Below are 22,356 nucleotides of genomic sequence, written 5' to 3' on the forward strand. Positions count from 1 at the left end.
AGATATCAGCTCCGGAGCATGTCCGAGTACAAATAGTGCGCAGATATTAGGTCTGGACCATACCTGGGGGAATTCTGTGCGCAGATATCAGGTATGGACCATACCTGGATTCTTTGGTGCGCAGATATCAGCTCCGGAGCATGTCCGAATACAAATAGTGCGCAGATATTAGGTCTGGACCATACCTGGGGGAATTCTGTGCGCAGATATCAGGTATGGACCATACCTGGATTCTTTTGGTGCGCAGATATCAGCTCCGGAGCATGTCCGAGTACAAATAGTGCGCAGATATCAGGTCTGGACCATACCTGGATTCTTTGGTGCGCAGATATCAGGTCCGGACCATGCCTGGGGAATTCTGTGCGCAGATATCAGCTCTGGAGCATGTCCGGATACAAATCGTGCGCAGATATCAGGTCCGGACCATGCCTGGGGGAATTCTGTGCGCAGATATCAGCTCTGGAGCATGTCCGGATACAAATCGTGCGCAGATATCAGGTCCGGACCATGCCTGGGGGAATTCTGTGCGCAGATATCAGCTCTGGAGCATGTCCGGATACAAATCGTGCGCAGATATCAGGTCTGGACACCTGGATTCTTTTGTTGCGCAGATATCAGGTCCGGACCATGCCTCGGGGAATTCTGTGCGCAGATATCAGCTCTGGAGCATGTCCGGATACAAATCGTGCGCAGATATCAGGTCCGGACCATGCCTTGGGGAATTCTGTGCGCAGATATCAGCTCTGGAGCATGTCCGGATACAAATCGTGCGCAGATATCAGGTCTGGACACCTGGATTCTTTTGTTGCGCAGATATCAGGTCCGGACCATGCCTCGGGGAATTCTGTGCGCAGATATCAGCTCTGGAGCATGTCCGGATACAAATCGTGCGCAGATATCAGGTCTGGACCATACCTGGGCTCTTTTGGTGCGCAGATATCAGCTCCGGAGCATGTCCGAATACAAATAGTGCGCAGATATCAGGTCTGGACCATACCTGGATTCTTTTGGCGCGCAGATATCAGGTCCGGACCATGTCCGAATACAAATAGTGCGCAGATATCAGGTCTGGACCATACCTGGATTCTTTTGGTGCGCAGATATCAGCTCTGGAGCATGTCCGAATACAAATAGTGCGCAGATATCAGGCCTAGACCATACCTGGCGCTGTTTCCTGCATTGATATCAGGTCCGCAGCATGTCTGACGCCAAGCGATACGCAGATATCAGACCCGGAGTATGTCTGGATACAAATATTGCGCCGATGTCAGGTTTGGACCATGCCTGAGCGTATTTCTTTGGTCGATATCAACTCCACATCATATCTGGATGGAAATGGTCAGGCCTGGTCACTGGTCAGAGCTGACCAGTAAGAAACCACTTACAGTTATTTTAGAGTCCTCTGGCAGATTTTGCCTGCTTGCATCACTTAGACTACTCTAGTGCAGGGGTGTCAAGAACTCAAGTTGTTTCGCGGGCCGCATTCAAACCTTCAGAACATAGGGGATTAGGGGTTCTATTCAAGCGACACGTTTATTCGCAAACAATGGAATTTGCAAAAATACAAATTTTGACTGGTTGAATATAGTTACAAACCGCTAAAACAGGGGCTCTTACGACGATATCAGCATATTTCTATGATCGCCTTTTTTCAGTCGTAATCTGGCGTTAACTCTGCGTATGCGTTGGGAGGAATACAAGAGATTTAACTGTAGACGTGGCCGTTGGAATTCGGTTCATTTAAATCATGATTCGTTTTCCTCTGGTGGTCGGGAACCTTTTCAGTCAGAAGTGATACGTAGTGCGAACGCAGATATTTGAATTACATTTTTGTAACTACTATATTCTCTATATATTCATGCATGCAACGATTTCACATTGGCGTTTTCGCTTCTTCTAGGTCAATTCTAGGTCAATTTTTCCATAAAACTCTGAACTCAGTGTTCTCCATTTTGGCTTCCCGGAATTGCGTGTCAATGTCACCGAATTTTTGCTAATACTGCTAGAGTGAAACCACAAAATAATAGGTAAAATGTGGCTTATGCACATATTTTACCTTTGCTGCATTGAGGGATTATTTAATAGAAGTTTCACGGACTAAAAATCTCAACATTTGTTAGAAATATGCAGGATAATACAAGCATTTTTCCATCAAATCGAAATTTTTTCGCGGGTCGGATAAAATCGTCTGGTCGTATGTTTCACACCCCTGCTGTAGTGGTTATATACCTTTGTACTACATCCAATTCTACTTGAAAAAATTTTAAGGAAATAATAATACTTTTTTACACTTTGTATTTTGTAAAGTAGAGAGTAGCATTGGCACATGTTTCTATCACGTTTATAAGAATAATTGCCATGATAAATGTTCAAATAGCCTCACACTCCTTGCAAAAAGAGTGTGTATTCACACCCGAAGGGCGGAGAAGAGTGGTACAAGAAAACATAACCTAACTAAGAATTATATAGCGGTCATAAATCCTACGTGCCTATACGTGCATACCATTCTACGTTACTATGAGCATGCAGAATTTGGATTAAAATGTTGTAGGCTAGGCTACTGTATTTATACCGCGGTTTAAATCTGAGGTAGCCTACTTTCAGGTTTTGTGTGTCATGAGTACAGTGTCGTTCAAAAATAACTTTTTTTCCGGATTCCAGCCATTCACTGATTAAATTGTCAGGTTACCCTAAAAACCGTTGCACGCCAAATTTGGTTCAATTCTAACAAGTATATAAGCCACCGCAGAGCCAATTTAAAATTTTAAGTTATTAGAAAAAATGTTCTAAAAATTTCAAATTTTCCTGTCAACCCCCCGAAATTGTTGAATTTTCTTCAAAGACGATGCAAAACAAATTTGAATCAATTCCAACTAGTAGAAGCGGAGTTATTTGAATTTTTTACGCTGATAATTCTCGGATTAACTACCAATATACACCATTCCCGAAGAATCCGACACGGCTCGGATTTCGTGCTAATGCGTGAGCCGAACAATGCGCAGATGGTCGGCGTTTCTCATTTAGCTGTTTAAAAAGTATTTACCATGTTTGTCGACTAGCCCTACCTGCGTATTCGATTAAGTTGACCGTCGCAACGCTCTATTTGTATCCGGACATGCTCCGAAGCTAACATCTGCGCATGAAAAAGACGCCAAACCTGATATCTGCGCACTGGTTAGGGCATTATATGTTCAATGCTCATATAGGTGCTGATATCTGCGCACCATTTGTATCCGGACATGCTCTGGAGCTGATATCTGCACACCAAAAGAACTCAGGCATGGTCCAGACTAGAGGTCGACCGATTATCGGCTTGGCCGATTATCGGCGCCGATATTTGGAACTTTCTCGAATATCGGTATCGGCCAATCTAGGCCGATATCGCGACCGATATTTTATATCTAACAACAATCTACCTTTTCTGAACTGATCTGCAATTCTGTATCATGTTTTGATTTTCGGGTTATCCCAAATTTCAACGAATGTTCACAACTAAGCAATAAGTCTTTTCGATTTCAGTTTTCTCGTTTGTTGTTCACCTTTCTGTGGCATGAACAAGTGCCACCTTACCTAATATATAATATTTTTGGCGAAATAGTTCTCTGCTCCTTCCATATTAATATCGGCCTATGATATCGGTTATCGGCCTTGTGAGCGTCGAAATATCGGTATCGGTATCGGCCTGTAAAAATCAATATCGGTCGACCTCTAGTCCAGACCTGATATCTGCGCACTATTTGTATTCGGACATGCTCCGCAGCTGATATCTGCGCACCAAAAGAATCCAAGTATGGTCCAGACCTGATATCTGCGCACTATTTGTATTTGGACATGATCCGGAGCTGATATCTGCGCACCAAAAGAATCCAAGTATGGTCCAGACCTGATATCTGCGCACTATTTGTATTCGGACATGCTCCGCAGCTGATATCTGCGCACCAAAAGAATCCAAGTATGGTCCAGACCTGATATCTGCGCACTATTTGTATTCGGACATGCTCCGGAGCTGATATTTGCGCACCAAACGAGCCCAGGTATGGTCCAGACCTGATATCTGCGCACTATTTGTATCCGCACATGCTCCAGAGCTGATCTGCGCACAAAATTCCCCCAGGCGTGGTCCGGACCTGATATCGCGCACTCAATCGACCAGGACATGCTTAAGACGTGATATCTGCGCTCTAAACCAGTGGTTCCCAACCTTTTTCGACTCATCGCCCCCTTTTCAAGCTCAAGGCCGATCATCGCCCCCCAGATTTTGTGAACCAAAAAATCGGTATACAATCTGCAGTCATCAGCGGGTTGACTAAAAAAAAAAAAAAAAAAAAGGTCAACTTTGCGGAACGTTGTCGAATTTTACACTTTTGCAACCAAATTTCCGTGGGTTGACCAAAAAAAAAAAAAAAAAAACGTCATTTCTCCGAATTGACTCCAAAATAGCCGTTTTAACGCGTCATCGCCCCCCTATCGCCCCCTTCGCTATTTTCGCCCCCTTTGTCCATTTTCGCCCCCCTATCGCCCCCTTCGTCATTTTCGCCCCCCTAGGCCGCCAAATCGCCCCCTGGGGGGCGATATCGCCCACGTTGGGAACCACTGCTCTAAACGAAGCGTGACCTTTATATGACCTCGATGTCTGCGGTTTTTGGTGATATCTGCGTTATCTGAGTATATCCACAATGATATCTGCGATATCTGCGATATCTGAGTATATCCACAGTAGTGATATCTGCGATATCTGCGATACCTGCGATATCTGCGATATCTGAGTATATCCACGGGTCCCGATAGTCTGGGAACTTTGAATGACTCTCAGCGTGGCGACGGCGAGGCGAGAAGCATTTTCTACAGCCTTGCGCCATTAACCTCGATCACGAACGGCGGTACTTAACATATGAGTGTAGAGTTAGTGTGGTGTGTAGTCAGTCGAAGAGACTGAAGAGATGGTTTTAGCATAGCAATTTACAACGTAGCTACACGTTGCAAATTGCTATGGTTATAGTGATGGTCAGAAATAGCGTCTGCGCACGGTGAAAATGCGCGGGTCTGGTCTACTTTCCTACCCACGAAAAAAAGTGTTCCCCCCGGACACCAAGAAACGTTTACCACGAACACGAACAAAAATTTATAAACGCCAAAATAAATTGTTTTTTTTCTTGTGCCTTTGGAGAGACGGATATTAGGGTTGGGGTAGATGGAAAGGGAGATTGGAAGTGGGTTAGGGTCAAAGTTGGGGTTATGTATCCAAAGATTAGGGAAGGGGGATATTAGGGTTGCGGGAGGGGGGATGTTAGGGTTGCGGGAGGGGGGACATTAGGGTTGCGGGAAGGGGATATTAGGGTTGCGGGAGGGGGGATATTAGGGTTGCGGGAGGGTTAGGGTTGCGGGACGGGGGATATTATAGGGTTGCGGGAAGAGGATGTTAGGGTTGCGGGAGGGGGATATTAGGGTTGCGGGAGGGGGGATATTAGGGTTGCGGGAAGGGGGATATTAGGGTTGCGAGAGGGGGGATATCAGGGTTGCGGGAGGGGGGATATTAGGGTTCCGGGACGGGGGATATTAGGGTTGTGGGAGTAGGGATATTAGGGTTGCGGGAGGGGGATATTAGGGTTGGGGTTAGGGGGATATTAGGGTTTGGGGAAAGGGAGATGGGTTAAACACGGGTTAGGGGTAATCTAACCCCAACGTTGAACCTAACCAAACCCCTAACCCCAACGTTGAACCTAACCAAACCCCTAACCCCAACCCTAATTTCCCCTCCCACAACCCTAATATCCCCCCTCGTACAACCCTAATATCTTCCCTCCCACAACCCTAATACCCCCCCCCTCCACCCTAATACTCCAACCCTAATCTTGGGATACCCTAAACCCAACTTTGACCCTAACCCTCTCCAAACGCAATAACAACATATATTGACGTTTATAAATTTTTGTTCGTGGTCATGGAAAACATTCATTGGTGATTATGGTGAACACTTTACGATCTCTGACTTTGTGGGTAGGAAAGTAGACCAGACCCAAATGCGCTAGGTGAAGTACTTAGCAATGTCCGATTTTCGGTATCGGTTTTGAGTACTGATACTGTAGTAGTAGCCTATAACGTCATTTTATTTTAACCAAACTTGATTTCTTGATCACCATGAGGAATGAGCTACTGCTTTGCTGTGGTTTATTACTTGGAATGGATTATGGAGGTAACATTTTGCGATTTTGTCGCAATTTACTGACTGAAATTATATTATTCAAGTACCGACATTCAATTCTACCTATATAGCCATTAGCCATATTAGGCCTACTATTATACTAATGATAATGTCTACAAGAGAAATTGAGAGAAGAATATATCAGCGAGAATGGGTTAGGGGAAAACGATCTCAAGCTAAAACTAGATTGGATAATGGCGAGAGCAGTACGACCAACTATTCTGTAATTGGACAAACAACAATATTCGAAAAAAAGCCAAGAAGGGATGTCAAGCCTGAAACTTCTTCACCTCCGCATGAAATGCGAGTGATATTTGACAGTATTGACACAGGTGAGTATGGGATTATATAGTTGATAAAAGATCATTAGGTAATTCTTTTTATACATTCAGAACAACAGGAGTGTGCCATGGGCAGATTGAATAAGGCATGCGATTCCAGTAACTTGGATAGCTCGTCATCAGATACGGGAAAAAAACGGCGTATACGAAAACCTACCAAATATGATTCTGATTCAAGCTATGGTTCGAATAGTGATGAAGAGATTCAAATAAAACGCACATGTCCCACTGTAACGGATCTTGCTGGAGCTCCGTCGAAACATCACAAAGAACCGTTGAAAAAGAAATCTGCCAGTAAGGAAAGGAGGATTTTTGTCCTTTTGTCCCACATGCCGGGGTAACTTTGGACACGGATAATTTATAAAAAATGAGCTACTTATTTATGACCATGAAGATATTGTATTAGTTAATTCTAATCCTTGTTCCATGACCCCTGAAAAACATAAAACTTGGCTCCCCTACACCCTAGAATTTCCAAGATACAATGCGGAATTGTTAAAAATTGCCGAAAGTTACCCCGGTTTATGGTATCAAATTATGCTTCTTTCGCCTCAATTACCCCATCAAATTCAAATGTCACAGCTCTATCTCTTGTTAAAGTATTGGGAGTGACGAGTGACGAACCATAAAACGTATTCGAAATCATTTTCGTGTGAGATTCATCTGGTGTTTTTTCCAGATACCTGTAAAATGTATCTCTACCAATTTTGTACTGACGCCATGATTCTGTTTTTGATACCTCCCAAGCTTCAACTTTTCTCATTGCCAAGTTGAGATCTGATTCTGAAAACTGGCCTGTTTTGTGGGTTTCATGATTTACTTTGATTGTATATGGGAGCCTGGGAGGGATAAGACCATCGCATGCTGTATTGTAGTGATAAATATATTAAATAGAAACAATCAAGTACTGATTTCAGGTAGGCTATATGCTACGCTGTCCCATACCCCAACCTGCTGAATGGCCCACACCTCAAACCCTCCATCTTGGTGATTCTTACCATAATTTCAAGATCATAGAGATTGAGGAAGCCTTGAAACTATTCCATAGATAGCATATTTTTATAGCTTTTATGCCAAAAATAAGTCAAACCTAAATATGCACAATGCACATACATAGACTCAAACCGGAATTCCCTATTTTCAAATAAATTTACTATAGACCGCAAAAACTAAATATCTCTAGCTGAGTCAAAAACTCTGCTGGCCTCGTGCCTGTGAGGAACATGGGTGAGTATGGAGCCTTTTTCTTACAATCACAGAGCTGGACAAGCATATGTGATGTCGCAGTGATATGGCAGTGGCCCATACTTACTCACTCTCCTCTACTATTTTAAGATGGTACTCGAACTCTTTCTGTAGGCACAGAATTGGTTGGCGTATTTTGATAAAAGTTGATTCCTGGGTACTAAAATGAAAGTATGAACAGTTGATAATCCGCAATCATGACTGATTAATTTGTATAATGATTATTTAACTCTCTAGCCTAGTCTAAAAAGCCGAGCTGAGTATATAGAGTAAAACTGAGTGAGTTATTCATTGAAGTTAACAGTTCTCTCTGGAGCATTGGGAAATGCAAATGGCAGAAAAAATGTTTATGAACTGCTGGATTAGCCTGATTGTTTGAAGTATAGTTTTGTAATCTGAAGTAAAATATTCATTTGTTCAGATACCCCGATGAGCTCGACTTTCATTGAAGACACCAGCTCGTCAAATATGAATGCCGAATCCATCACCACTCGACTGGACTCGCTGCACAACGCAACCAGAGATATGCATAACGCAATAAGAGACATACATAACGCGATAAGAGACATAGGCAAGAATTGTAAGAGGAACGAGAAGTTGCTGATTCAGATACTACAAAGGTCAGTCGATGGGCCCCAAACATCCAATGACGACCACAGAACGGGAGTAACGCTTATCGAGGATATGATTCCGCAACCGTTTGAGGATGTGGTAGAACTGGAATGCTTCGTCAGAGACCATCTGAATACGACCGCACAAAAGAAGAGAATGGTAAATGAATAGGAATTAGGATATAATTCAGACTTGGCTTTTGCAGACTCGAACAACTAGAATATTTTCAGTTTTTCCAAATCAGATTAAAATTAGAATTATAACTAAACATTTTTTCCAAATTGGATTAGGATTAGAATTACAGGTACACAAATTTTTCCAAATTAGAATTATACCTACACATTTTTTCTATTTGAAATTAGAATTACTGTATACACAAAAACCGGGACATTTGAATCAAGTTCTGTTCACATCAAATCAATATTCATAAGCACGAGAACCACAAATGTCTGTACACCGAGCTATTCCGAGTTAACATTATCAAGACAGATGTTGCGTCGTCAGAAGGGGCCGTTCACATTTTCATTTGTGTGCCTTGGAGTCGGCTATTATCAAAATACAATAGCCATGACTGTGTCAACAAAAACAGTTTGTGTACCATCTAAAAATTCTTGAAGTACATTGAACTAACGCATGGTGATGTCATATTTGTGATACGATTGTCGATGTACATTGTACAATTTTCTTTCCAATTCTCTACTAGTTGCTGATGATTACCCTTGACGAGTGTAGGGTTCGTTTCAATATGAATATACTATTCATTTGTATATTGTAGTTCTGTACTTCATAGAAGCTCTGGAAACAGTTGTCCTGTAGCGTTTATAGGAAAAACAAAAATTAGATTAGAATTAAGATTAGGGCATGGGAAGCATTTCACCAATTAGATTAAAACTAGAACCCGTGGTCCGCGAGAAGGTTTTGAATGGCCCGCGAGGTAATTTCCTAAATGGGTACTATTATCAAAAATGGATTGCACATATTGTGAACTTGCAAGGCCAACCAAAAATTTGATTCGTGTGGCCGCAACACTTGAGATGTCATGACTAAAATATCACTTCCGACGCATTGGTGGATCCATGAGCCAGTCTCATTTTGATAGATCTTCATACACTACAATAAAACAGAATAATTTGCGGTATATTGATCAAAAGTAAAAGTTTCTAAACGCTTTGCACAGCATGTTGTCACTTTATTTCTAGCTTTTAATATTGTTATCCCTTTGTGAAAATGAAAGAACTCCTAATCTATGATATTGAGTCTAACTATATTCGCGATTACGAGACTATGTGTCGTTCAGCATGCGTTTGCACTTGCAGAAAGATCGTCGACTATGAAACCTAGGCACAAAATTATTGACGCATGTCGGTCGAAGCTTTCGATATCGATATGTTCAGGCACCGAATAGTCCAGTCCTTGCAGACTGAGCCCAGCGAGATACAGCAGGCCCGCGATATAGTCAAGTGACAATATTAATGACCTATGAACTTTGAATTCCCGCGCAATAGTTCGTCAATCGAATGTGGCCCTTCGGCTGAAAAGGTTGGCCACCCCTGAATTAAAGCAATGAAACATTTCATAAATTAGATTAGATTCCAAATTACGGTACAGGCATTTCGCCCTAATTTAGTCAAATTACACAATTAGAATTATCTAGTTGTCCAGGTTTGCTCATATGTAGGCATAATACAAGTAGAATATCGCATCTTGTAAACATTTGCAATTCATCATATCCTTCTCCGGGTTCGTCCTAGTAATAATTTCACATAATTTGCTTGTCATAAGAAATATCCTTGGTATTCTGATGCCGTTGAACCTCGTCGCAACGAATATGTGTCAACTTTGACTAATTTTTCAGGTATCAGCCATGAATCTCCTCGGGGGGTGCTCTCTGAATGGGTCGGTCAGAAAAATATTCTGTAGAGTTGCAACTAATAAAGTTTGGAGCAAATTCTCTTTGTTGGGCAGAAGTGGGAAGAAGGCTCTATGTACACTGAGTTTATACAAGATTGTATATCGTGAGTTGAACATGCTTGTCGACTGTCGTCGTTATATTATTTGTTACAATCTCCCGTTGAGGTGCTTGTTGCAATATTCATGAGCGGACTGTTCCGGAAAAGGAATACGAAACTGCAGTCAGATCTGTATTGTGCCACGCACCTCAGAAAATCGAAATACAGCAATCCAAGGTAAATGCAATCTTGATTGTCTGAATATATTGCGCGGAGGAGAGGGGTCATGGTTTGTGTGGAACCATGCTATGTAGGCCTACATTAGGGCTGTTCAAATATAACAGTTTCATCAGGGTGGAGTGAAAAATGGAAAATTTTGAATTTCAAAATGGACTCTTGATATGTGGTGCCAAATATCAAAAAAATTATATCTATAATAATTTTAAGCTCGTGCACCCTCTAGTGGTCGTGCAATTTCACCGAACGTGCCAAAAATAGCTAATTTTGCTATATATTGATGACCGCTTATGCTAGAAAGCTGATTTTGGCCTTAAAAGATGCGGAAACAACAAGTTTCTATCTCACTTCCACAGAACTTTGTCTCAAAAATGAACAGAAAATAAGTTACAACCAAATTATTGATTTTTAGACCATTTTTCGGTAAAATTAGGCACTGAAGCAATGGGTACGATGTCAAAAGCGTGTAGCGATTGATCTTATGACTGACAACTCCATATTGAAAGCACAAAAACATCAATTCGATATTGAAAAAAGATATATTTCGAAGATGGTTTCACTACCGGAGTATGTGATGTGCGACAGAGTCATCCATCAAGCAATCTGAACTATCTTGCTCAATTCTGCATGCAAGTTTATCTTGCGTCATGGTTTGAAATATAAATGCACAATTATGGGCGACTCTTTCCGACATAGAACCAGTGTTGCCAATTTAGCGATTTTCGCGCTAGATCTAGCGATTTTTCATCCTGTTTAGCGCCTAAAAATATGGATCTAGTGCCTAGCGATAAATCTAGCGATTTTTGAAATAGTATTTAGCGATTATTTAGCACTTTTTTACCGAAAATAACTTATGAAGATCCATTCTGGCCGACGACTGCATTGGTTATACCGGCCACCAGAGTGCAGACTACAATGATATATAATGATAGATTACTAACCTACAGATAGATACCCAACTCGTGATGGTTACGCATGGGCAAACAGTCTCTTTTATTGCTGAGTAATCGAAAAGTAGCATAATTGGCAGTGCTACATCTGGCGATCTGAACGCTGAAATTTAATATAGCTGGCCATGATCAAAAGCTAGTGTTGCAGTGATTTCGAAAATACAAATTAAAATCTTGTCAGGACGATGGAACCATGCACCCCGAAACAGCCCTCGAAGTCTGAAAACCAGCATTGCTCCAACAATGGCACCACCGCAACACGATGAACATAACAATGACGAATTTCGTCCAGCGGTTTTCAGACTTTATGGGCTGTTCTGAGGTCGTTCCATTGTCTTTACAAGAATTTAATTCGTATTGTCGGAATCAGTGTGACACTAGCTTTCGTTTAAGATCGGATTCAATAAATTTCATACTCCGGATTGGGCCTCTACTTTTAGTGACTGGCAAACCCAGTTCAAGTCGTGTTGTGTTGGCACGCTTATATAGGCTAGTGAGCGGTTATGCCTGCAAACCTAGTCAGTGGTCGCGTTTAGCAATAGGCCTAATTGCGCAAAGCGATCTGCTTTATTGAAATGCACTGCACGTTTTGTCCAGCTTAGAGATGACTATTACGTATTATGAACTAGAAATATCATAAGTGACTTTCGCCCCAGACGAGTAAACTATAGCTGAGAAGAATGTATTGATATTATGGTTCAATTTAACACCTTTAGCGATTAATACAGATTTAGCGCTATTTTTGGCGCTTTTTTCTCAATATTTAGCGACATCTAGCGATTTTTGACACCAGTTTTAGCGATTTTCTTCCATCCGGAGTTGGCAACACTGCATAGAACATGTCGAATTTTGAGGTTCTTTGTGGGACAGAGTCATCCACCAAGCAATCTGAACAATCTTGCTCAATTCTTCATGGAGGTAGCCTACATTTTCCGTCATGGTTTGAAATGAAAATGCACAATTCCATGGTTTTTGGTGCTAAAAATCTCTAAAACATAGTTTTCCATAGCTTTCTGATACACGAATTCGTAACCTTGCACTATCTCTGCTACAACGAAAGGCCTATTTTGCACATCCGGAAAATGTTTTTATGGGAATGCTCAGTGATGATGATGATGAAGGCCTCAGAAGACTGGCAGTTGTCAAGATTGCAACTATCAGCAGATCCAACAGAAAACCTGATTCCAATTGGCGACTTTGAAGGTGGATATGTTAATGAACCGAAACCTAAAAAACAACGTTGACACTAGAATCAGATTGTTTAAAATTCCAATTACAAACATCAGGGCCAAATCATACCACTAAATTGTCAACTTGAATCTAAAAGATATGGAACAGCCACCAGCAATCAAAAACTTGTCATATCTCGAGCTGGAAAATCTAAGGTCATCACTATTAAGGCTCAATCTTCCTTGACACAACCAGGCAGTGGAACGAAACGTTAAAGTGGTGACTGAAGCATCTACCCATGTGTTGGGATTTAAACGTAGAGATGGCCTCATCAGACGAAAACTGAAGTCTCGAAAGCAGATGAAATCCTTTCATGCGAAAGTTTGTACAGACTAATACTCTGGCAGTGAAACCATCTTCGAAATATATCTTTTTGATGTGCTTTCAATATGGAGTTGTGAGTCATAAGATCAATCACTACACGCTTTTGGCATCGTACCCACTGCTTCATTGCCTAATTTTACCGAAAAATGGTTTAAATATCAATAATTTGCTTGTAACTTTTTTTCTGTTCATTTTTAATACAAAGTTCTGTGGAAGTGAGATAGAAACTTGTTCCTTCCGCATCTTTTAAGCCCAAAACCAGCTTTCTAGCATAAGCGGTCATCAATATATAGCGAAATTTAGCTATTTTTGACTCGTACGGTGAAATTGCACGACCACTAGAGGGTGCACGAGCCCAAAATTATTATAGAAATTATTTTTTTGATATTTGGCCGTTCTGAAATTCAAAATTTTCCATTTTTCACTCCACCCTAATTTTCATTTCAAATTTTACTGGCTACTTCATAATATTGTCAGGTTGCCTATGAAAACGCTGCACACCAATTTTGGCTCAATTCTAACCTATAGAAGCATTTCTATATTAGAAAAAGTTTTGATTTCAAATCATAGTATTTACGGTGTGTAGATCTATAAACAGAGTAGCTCACTACGGCTCGACTTGTGGTCTCCTCCTAGTTGTAACAACAACAAGGGAATAGTAAGCCATTAGTAGCATGCTCCTGATTTGCTGAGTGTGTTGACGATGTGTCTGCTGGTCATTAATTTTAATATAGTCATGGTCTCTCCCGTATGCATAGTATAGCCTTTGTTAGTATTTGGAATTTGTATCACAAGGCATTTGAAAATGTTTGCATTTTGAGTGACTATTTTCTGTTCGCTCGTAATGATTTTCGTGATTATTATTTCAGGACAGGAATGCAAAATAAAACCATATTTTGTCTCCGCCTTACCTTGACAGTGACGTAGATGCTCTTTGAAGCCGTCTTCATCATATCTACTTTTGACCTCGTCTCAACTTTTTCCTGTATGAAGACATTTTTAGTTGCAGAAATGGTTGGTTCCAAGTGTGTATTGCCTGTTATGAAATTTTGCATCCGAATCGGCTGGCTTTATTATTTTCGTCCGCTCAATACGCGATGCACATTCGAAAGGGGGTGAAATACGCGATGCACATTCGAAAGGGGGTGAAAGTAAGTCAGCCTTGATACGCGAGTATTTTCGGATTTAGATCTTCTTCTACTTAAGTAGTTTCCAAAATTCAACAAATAAGTCGCATCGGTAGGGGCCAATTTCAAAATTGGAGGATTCGCATCCGTGACAAATACAAAATCACCGATGACGCTACAAATGGTGTGATTTTGGTAAATGCATTCAGTTACTGTGATTTAGGGGCTCTTTCGCCCAATTGTCATGATAATTCGTATTACCTCTTCACCTTTCAAAGCTTGCCATCTCTAATGTCAACGTCAGGTATTTCTGTCGTGTGCACGTGTTTTTTATTCTCATTGAAGAACTTCGACTTGTCACAATCTGCTACTTTTTTTAAATCTTCATCGCTTGCCCTGCCCATTCTGATGGTATTTTCTAAATCCATTTCTCACATATTGTACATACTTTTTCAACTTCATTTAAACTTGATCATTTGACAGTTGTCGATTTGACTGGTTGCTGTGCTTTCATCTCACTGCTGCTAACGTTGTATCACTTCAACCGGATTGATTGATTTGACTTGAATGTCAGTCCTTGTTTGACTCATCATGGCTGTGATTCAGTTCACTGCAGTTTATGGTATCGCTATTCCATATTGCTTCATCATTTTCAAAACTTGTCAACATCGGCTGTTTCTGTTATAGTAGTGAACAGCAGTGCATGTGTTGTTTTAATTCTCATTGACAAACTTCAAGTTGTTTCGACCTACCTTTTTAATTTTATACACCTGCCTATTTTTATGGTATTCTACAATACTTTGTCATCTTATTTTAGCCTAATTGATTGATTTTGACGTTATTCAAGTGTTGTTTTGACTGACTGCTTGCTTTTCTTTTCACTGCTGCTTTACTGTATCACTTCGACTTGATTTACAGCCGATGTTATTTTGACCCGTTTTTTTCATTGTCAACAATTTGACAATATAAGCTTTTTACCTGAAGATCAATCCTGTGTAAGTGTATTTGTGCATCTATGCTAACCTGTGGGATGGTATGGCACACATCAGTCACATATCTCGACAAAAACAGACAGCAATAATGGTGGTAGAGAAAGTACTCATGCACATAGACAGTATTCGGTATCAGATAGGAATGATCGATAGGACCTTGGTTGGTCAACCAGTCTGATAACACCCGAATCAACAAAAGAAAAATTGATAGACGATAGCAATTCAATGTCTAGACGAGGTGAGTAGGGCAACATTGTGCGTATGGCGACGGACAGATTCTATATTCTTACGATGAGAGTTCACACAAATATGTAAAAAAGACAAACACACGGAGACAGAGGGTCTTTATTTTCATCAAACCAAAATACATAACACACGGCAGTGGTGGTGGTACAGAAAATATGCATGCACAGTATTCGGTATTAGATAGGAATGATCGATAAGACCGCGAATGTCATCTAGTCTGATCACACCAGCATCAAACAGGTACACTTGACTCTAAACAGCGCTACGACAGGGGAAGATTAAATCGCTCTTCTTGTTAAAACCTATTATAAGGCACGGGTAATGGGTATGTTGTGGTGACGCATTCCTGATGAAAGGTCCTGAAATCTCTTAGTTAGGTTGCTATTGGGTGGGGGAAAGGAGATATTTCCCTTTAACGAGGATCTTGTGTTGGCATTTTAGCAGGCATGAAAAGCGATCAAACCATAGTGTCCTATATGGTGTCGACACAACCAAATCTCACGCCTCAGTGAAATTGTATCACGTCACAATTTCCATTCGGCTACAGGCAATTTGACGGCCATTTTTGACCGGCTTGACGAACATTAAATTTGGTAAAACGGGTATCAATCGAAAGCTGACTCTACACTGATTACGAAAATATAAATTTTATTCCGCTCGTGGTCCTGGAACTCCCACAATCAGCCTCGAATTTTTCATTGTTATGGAGATTGGCATTGGGACGCAACAATGCTGTCTGGCGAAACGAGAGAGTAGCTCGGGACGTAACAGTGCTGTCTGGCGAAACGAGAGAGTAGCTCGAGAGAAAAAGAGCCAGACAACATTGTTGCGTCCCAATGCCAATATCCGTAACAATGAAAAATTCGAGGCTGATTGTGGAAGTTCCAGGGACACGAGCGGAATAAAATTCATATTTTTGTAATCAGTGCAGAATCAGCTTTCGATTGATACCCGTTTTACTAAATTTAATGCTCGTCAAACCGGTCAAAAATGACCGTCAAATTGCCTGTAGCCAAATGGAAATTGTGACGTGATACAATTTCACTGAGGCGTGAGATTTGGTTGTGTCGACACCATATAGGACACTATGATCAAACACATGAGGCAAACTATTGTACAAATATTAATGCATAACTTTCGATACTTGGAAGCATAGCAAGGCTATGCTTGGAAGTGATATAATAAGTAGTTCTCAACTGCAGATTGCTACAATACTCCTGATTCCACAGTGCAGTAGCTGGTGTCTCAATATTCTGTGGTTGACTGTCTCGAAAGCTTTTTGGAGGGAACTAAAAATGCTACAGCCAATCAGCGGCAGATATTGGATGGTAGTTGAAAATTAGTTTTTTACAGTCTTCTTATAAACACTGGCACTGAACGCAACTTTCGATCATATTATTATCGTAGCCTTTTTGAAGGCTATGATAATATTACCGGTTACGATATATTCGGGTACCCGGATTCGCAATTTTCGGATGGAAATCCACTAAAGAGTTTTTAGCTCAGTAGTTTTTAGTCGCTGGGTCCACTTGGACGTGGAATTTAATTAATTTAATTTATAACAATGAAATTTGAGTCTCCACTACATATTACAGGTTTCAATCGCGAAATTATAAATGTGATATCTGTAATTTATGCCCGCCCGACTTTGCCAGTTGGCCACCGACGCGATACGAAGTGCATTCTGGACTTGTATGAATTGTATCTCCGGAAAATGATCGAAAGATAGCAATGCGAAATGAGTTTCCTTGAAGAATTGAAAGTAGTGAGGTGCAATGGACTGAGAAAATCGTCGATAAGGCTGCGTACATGCGAGGGAGGAATATTTACGGAAGAATTCAACCAAGAGACGCGCCAGTACGAGGCCAAAAAGAGTGGACAGGTCAGTTCGCCATCGCAATAGGAGCGACTGTCTGTCAACAGTCTTACGCGAGTCTGCGTGTCTCCGACCTGCTTATTATTAGTATGATACACGGGTTTTTCCAAAACTTTATGGTACAAGTTGCACATAATGGCTTTCAGAAAAGACTTGGTATGGCTCCTAGAAGGCTGCCTCTATGTGAGATGCCTTAGCCTTGCTTGACTTGTGTCGCTGTCGACTGTCGTGAGGTTGAAGCAACTGCAGCGGGCTCTCCGCCCCTAAAACACGTCTGCTTCACAATATTCTGCATTAGTTTTAGTACGGTATTCACAAGTCACCAGTGTTCCCATTTCGCAACTTCTGAGCCTCTTGCCAGGTTGGAATCCCGGTACGTTTAGCGCAATATCTTTGGTGTGCCAAGGCGGTTTTCGGCGTCACACCTGTGTGCAGTCAGTGAAATCTTTGGTGTGCACGAGACACCTATTCCATATTGGGCCTCTTGGAGGTACAGAACTTCAATATACAATTAAATAGTATATTCATATTGAAATGAACCCGAATATTTTCGGCTGACACTCGTCAGGGGTAATCGTCAGCATCTAGTAGAGAATTGGAAAGAACATTGTATATCAACAATCGTATCACAAAATATGACGTCACCAGCATGAAATTTCGAATGAGAGAGCGTTCAATGTACTCTTTTTAGGTGATACACGAACTCCTTTTGTTGACAGAGTTTTGGTTGGTGTATTTTGATAAAAGTTGATTCCAAGGCACACAAATGGAATTGTGAACGGCCTCGCCCTACGATTCGAAATCGGTCGTCTCGATAATTATTCGCACATATCGGATTATCCAACAGGTGTTTGCCGATGGCAGAATTAATGGCCTTTGATCGATCAGCATCAATCTTAAGTGGATGAGTTAAGGGTGAGCTTTTCACATCGCGTGACGCACGTGTTCTGATAAATCTGGGGACATGTTGGTTTATGCGGTCCTGCAGACGTCTTGACGTTCTTCCCACGTAGCCACAATCACAATGGCACCTATATTCTACTACATTACTTCTGAGCCATGAGCCATTTTCAAATTTCAATGAACTCGTATAGCCCAAGTCCATATCGTCGCAGTCGTATCAAAGTAGGTTTGTAATGACTCGAGTCATAAATTGTCTCATAAATTGACTCGAGTCGCGATTTTCTGATGACTCGAGTCAATTTCTCAAAATACCGAAATGACATGACCAATGTTCCCTCTAATTTTTGACGAGTCTGCGCACACTCACCAACTCACTGCGCAGACCCTTGGACAACTGTGCGTACCGACTAAAAAAAGGTCATCACTTTGGATATTTTGTGCGCAACTTAGATTTTCTGTGCACAAACACCATGTCAGCACTGAGCATTTGCGCATGTGCGCAGCTTAGAGGGAACATATGATACGACTCGACTCAAGTCATATGACTCGACTCGAGACTCAAATGGCCAAGACTGACATTTCATTGTAATTTCAAAGAATTGTTAGGTATCCACACCATTTGGATTTCGTGCATCAATACTGGTACTTGAAAATCCGACCAAAAACTGCTAAAAGTGAGGAAAATTAGTATATTATAAATGCATACCATACGATATCACCACACAGAGTTAGAAGAAGTGGATTTACAAGACTTTAACTGGAAACTGAGCAGTCGACAAAATGACTTTGGACTCAGACTCCAGTCATAATACCATGACTCGGACTCAGACTTGCTGGCGAAATGACTCGACTTGACTCGAGTCAAGTCAATTTTTTCGAATGTATTTTTGGCCATGGTTAATTGTTACGTTTGTCTCATTACCGTAATTCAAGTTAACCAGAGCCAATATATTACCCGGTACTGAAAGAAGATGGAAACTTTATGTAGCCTATATACAATATACATATGTATTTACTTTTTTAAAGTCAATTTTCTCAAAATGTGTAAAATGGACATAAGTTACTTTGATTCCACTGCGACGATATACTAGCCTTATAGTTGATTGCTTTTTATCTCGGTACGATTGCGTCCGCCTTCTAGAACAGAATGGTAGCCTACAGAAAAGTTTCTGGCTCATCATTTTATTATTATTATTATCTAAAAGCTTTTTGCTTTTAATTTCGGAATGTTTTGTGAAGTAGGCCTAATTTTGTCGTATAAAAATAGTCTTTGAAGAATTAGTGTACTATTTTAACCCCATATTATGTGTTTTACGCGGTAATATCATAGTTCTATATAGAAATCCGCTAATTCTTGAATGTTTTTTTGTATCAAAATACAGTATAATGCAATACAACTAATCTGAAGCGAAGGTATAACTAAATCTTACTCATTTTATGCGATCAGAGCCAATTACTGCAGTATAGACAGCGCAACAACGATATTTTCAATACGCTCTCTGCCTTTATGAATGATTTTAATTTTCCACTCAATACGGACTAACATGAACTATAATTAATGTACCATCGTGTTTTTTGTGTGTTGTATTTATGTCACTTTTTCATTTTTGTTTGTATAAATGAGTTTTTCAGTAGGCCTGCTTGTTAATTTTTAAGATTGTTGAAAGCGGACTTGGACAACTTGTCATTTTAGTTGTTTATCTAATTCTAGTCTAATTTGTGAAATGTTTCCTGGCTCCGATTGTATTATTTCTAATCTAATTTGTGAAATGTTTCCATGCTCTAATTTTAATTCTAATTATAGTGCGAAATGAGCAGAGCTTGGTGTACAGACATTTGCTATTCTCATGCTTATAAGAGTGAACTTAGATTTTATATGAACTGAACTTAATTCAATGTCCAGGTTCTCGTGAATTCAGTAATTTTAACCTAATTTGAAAAACACTGTAGCTCTAATTCTAATCTAATTTGGAAAAAATTGATAGATATACTTCTAATCTAATTTAGTAAAAAATGTGTATATGTAATTCTAATTCTAATCTAATTTGGAAAAGCTGAAAATTTTCTAGTTGTCCAAGTCTGGTTGAAAGGGGCCATTGATTTTTCAATCATCTCAAATGGTGTAAAAATAGTTGGGAACTCTTGGTAGGCCTGTACTGTACATTTTGCTATTCTGAAGTTATGTATCTATCTGTGGAACCGAGTTAACAATTCTCTCTCTCGCGTTTTACCCAACTGCCAAAGCTGAGATCACACACTGTAATAGCAATTTTGAACCCCCAATTTTTACAGTAAGCAAAATACATCTTAGGAGTAGACCTACTCAATTGAATTGTGTTATCTGTATTTTAGCGCTAAAATGCTTAATAAGTGTTGTTCACTTGACACTGTTATGTGTTGTTTATCTGTCCTAACAGAAATATTGTTAACTTTTAGGAATCATTTGGCTGGGTTGGTGACACCAAAGTGGATTTGCAACTGGCAGAAGCCGCAAATAACCTGTACTTTGGCTCCCAGGATGTCGCTTGTGATCTAGTACTGCTCCACAAATGCAAGATAACGCACATACTGAACCTCACTCCTAATGTTGAAAATCATTTCCCAAATGATATTGTGTATCTGAGGATACCGATCTTGGATGTTCCAGATACTGACATATTGCTGCATTTCCCAAAAGCAAATAGATTTTTGTCGCAATCGCTCTCAGCCGGTGGCAGAATTTTTGTCCATTGTAATGCGGGGGTGTCGCGATCTGCTACCATTGTTGCGGCATACCTCATTTCATCACAAAAGTTGCCTTTAGAGACGATTCTAAAACAATTGAAAGCTATTCGGCCCTGTGTTTGTCCGAATACAGGATTTTTAAAACAACTCAAAGATTATGAAAAGAATATAGTGAATTGTAATCAGATTTGTCCAAACGACCAATCTTGTTAGCTGACGGTCAACTAACTAGGCCTACTGGTTTTTTGAGTAGTTCTAGTTGCGGATTTTAAAAAGTGAGTAGTTGCGCTGCACATTTAAAAATATTTAGGTGCTGAGCAACTGGAAATCATGTGTCATTGTTTTGGCTTGAATCGTGATACCGGCGTTCTGCTGTGTGTCAACCATATATGATTTTCTTTTTGTGTATTTTCACTTCTGGTTGTGGATTTTAAAAAGTGAGCAGTTCTATTTCTGGTTTTGCATTTAAAAATAGTTGCTGAGTAACTAGAAAAACCTGTGTCGGCGTGAATCGTGATACCGGTGTTCTGTTGTGTGATGTTCTTGCATCCATTGCTAGTTCAGAGTCGTCACTACTAACAGTGGCGTAGCCAGGGGTGGGTTTTGGATGTCGAAACTCCTCCCATTTCTAACTAGAAACCCTTCCCTTTTGAAATTGCGATTCTAACTACAATATTTCTTGGCTCAAATGCAATTCAGAAATTCGTATGCTCAGTTGCTAGTTATTGTAGTTGTGTTTTAGTTAGTTATTTGCAGAATTTGAATGCTCTTCAGCTCTAGTTGTGAGCTTTGAAAAGTGAGTAGTTGTAGCAGGGTTGTAATGACTCGACTCAAGTCCGACTCGAGTCACGATTTTCTGATGACTCGACTCATTTTCTCAAAATGCGGAAATGACTCGACTCGAGTCATTGCGCATGACTTGAACCAAGTCATATGACTCGAGACTCAGACGGCCAAGACCGACATTTCATTGTAATTTCGAAGAATAGTAAAGTAACCACACTGTTGGGATTTCGTCTATTGGTACTGGTGCTTGAAAATGCAACCAGAAACTGCGAAAAGTGAAGAAAATTTGTATGAGAACCATGCGATATCACCAAACAGAGTTTTAGAAAGTGGATTTACAAGACTTTAACTGGAAACTGAGCAGTCAACACCAGAGTTGGATCAATTACATTATTTCAGTTCAATTACAATTACAATTACTTTCATGAATGTTTTAATTACATTACAATTACAATTACTCCATGCTAAAAATATCTAATTATAATTACTCCTTGTTTGCTTCAATTACATTACAATTACAATTGCTGCTGTTGAACATGTAATTTAATACATAAATTCAACCGTGCTCCTTGACAACCGTAGCGTCGTATTTAACAACAATTCAAGTCTAGT

General features: G+C 40.3%; 2 protein-coding genes across 2 annotated transcripts; both read left to right on the plus strand.

Annotated features, from left to right (window-relative positions):
• Positions 1–6,014: 6,014 nt before the first annotated feature.
• LOC145443699 (uncharacterized) lies at positions 6,015–14,206 on the plus strand. The gene is made up of 6 exons (XM_080321644.1): positions 6,015–6,534; positions 6,595–6,837; positions 8,210–8,559; positions 10,256–10,415; positions 10,477–10,586; positions 13,960–14,206. Exons 1-6 carry the CDS (start codon positions 6,306–6,308, stop codon positions 13,975–13,977), a joined length of 1,110 nt encoding a protein of 369 aa, XP_080177770.1. The 5' UTR covers positions 6,015–6,305; the 3' UTR covers positions 13,978–14,206.
• Positions 14,207–16,957: 2,751 nt separating this feature from the next.
• LOC145442779 (dual specificity protein phosphatase 19-like) lies at positions 16,958–21,969 on the plus strand. Its single transcript, XM_080320763.1, has 2 exons — positions 16,958–17,337; positions 20,671–21,969. Exons 1-2 carry the CDS (start codon positions 17,194–17,196, stop codon positions 21,169–21,171), a joined length of 645 nt encoding a protein of 214 aa, XP_080176889.1. The 5' UTR covers positions 16,958–17,193; the 3' UTR covers positions 21,172–21,969.
• The last annotated feature ends 387 nt before the right edge of the window (positions 21,970–22,356 follow it).

This window comes from Botryllus schlosseri, chromosome 7 (genome assembly GCF_051294905.1).
Source record: "Botryllus schlosseri isolate E-star chromosome 7, Bs_hap1, whole genome shotgun sequence".
Lineage (NCBI taxonomy): Eukaryota > Metazoa > Chordata > Ascidiacea > Stolidobranchia > Styelidae > Botryllus > Botryllus schlosseri.

Excerpts from the sequence above, each read along its gene's own strand:
- LOC145443699 (XM_080321644.1), top strand. The coding sequence starts at position 6,306 with ATGATAATGTCTACAAGAGAAATTGAGAGAAGAATATATCAGCGAGAA. Across the intron at positions 6,838-8,209 it reads GTTGAAAAAGAAATCTGCCA|ATACCCCGATGAGCTCGACT; the intron begins GTAAGGAAAGGA and ends TCATTTGTTCAG. Across the intron at positions 10,416-10,476 it reads TTTATACAAGATTGTATATC|GTGCTTGTTGCAATATTCAT; the intron begins GTGAGTTGAACA and ends TCTCCCGTTGAG.
- LOC145442779 (XM_080320763.1), top strand. The coding sequence starts at position 17,194 with ATGAGTTTCCTTGAAGAATTGAAAGTAGTGAGGTGCAATGGACTGAGA. Across the intron at positions 17,338-20,670 it reads AGGCCAAAAAGAGTGGACAG|GAATCATTTGGCTGGGTTGG; the intron begins GTCAGTTCGCCA and ends GTTAACTTTTAG.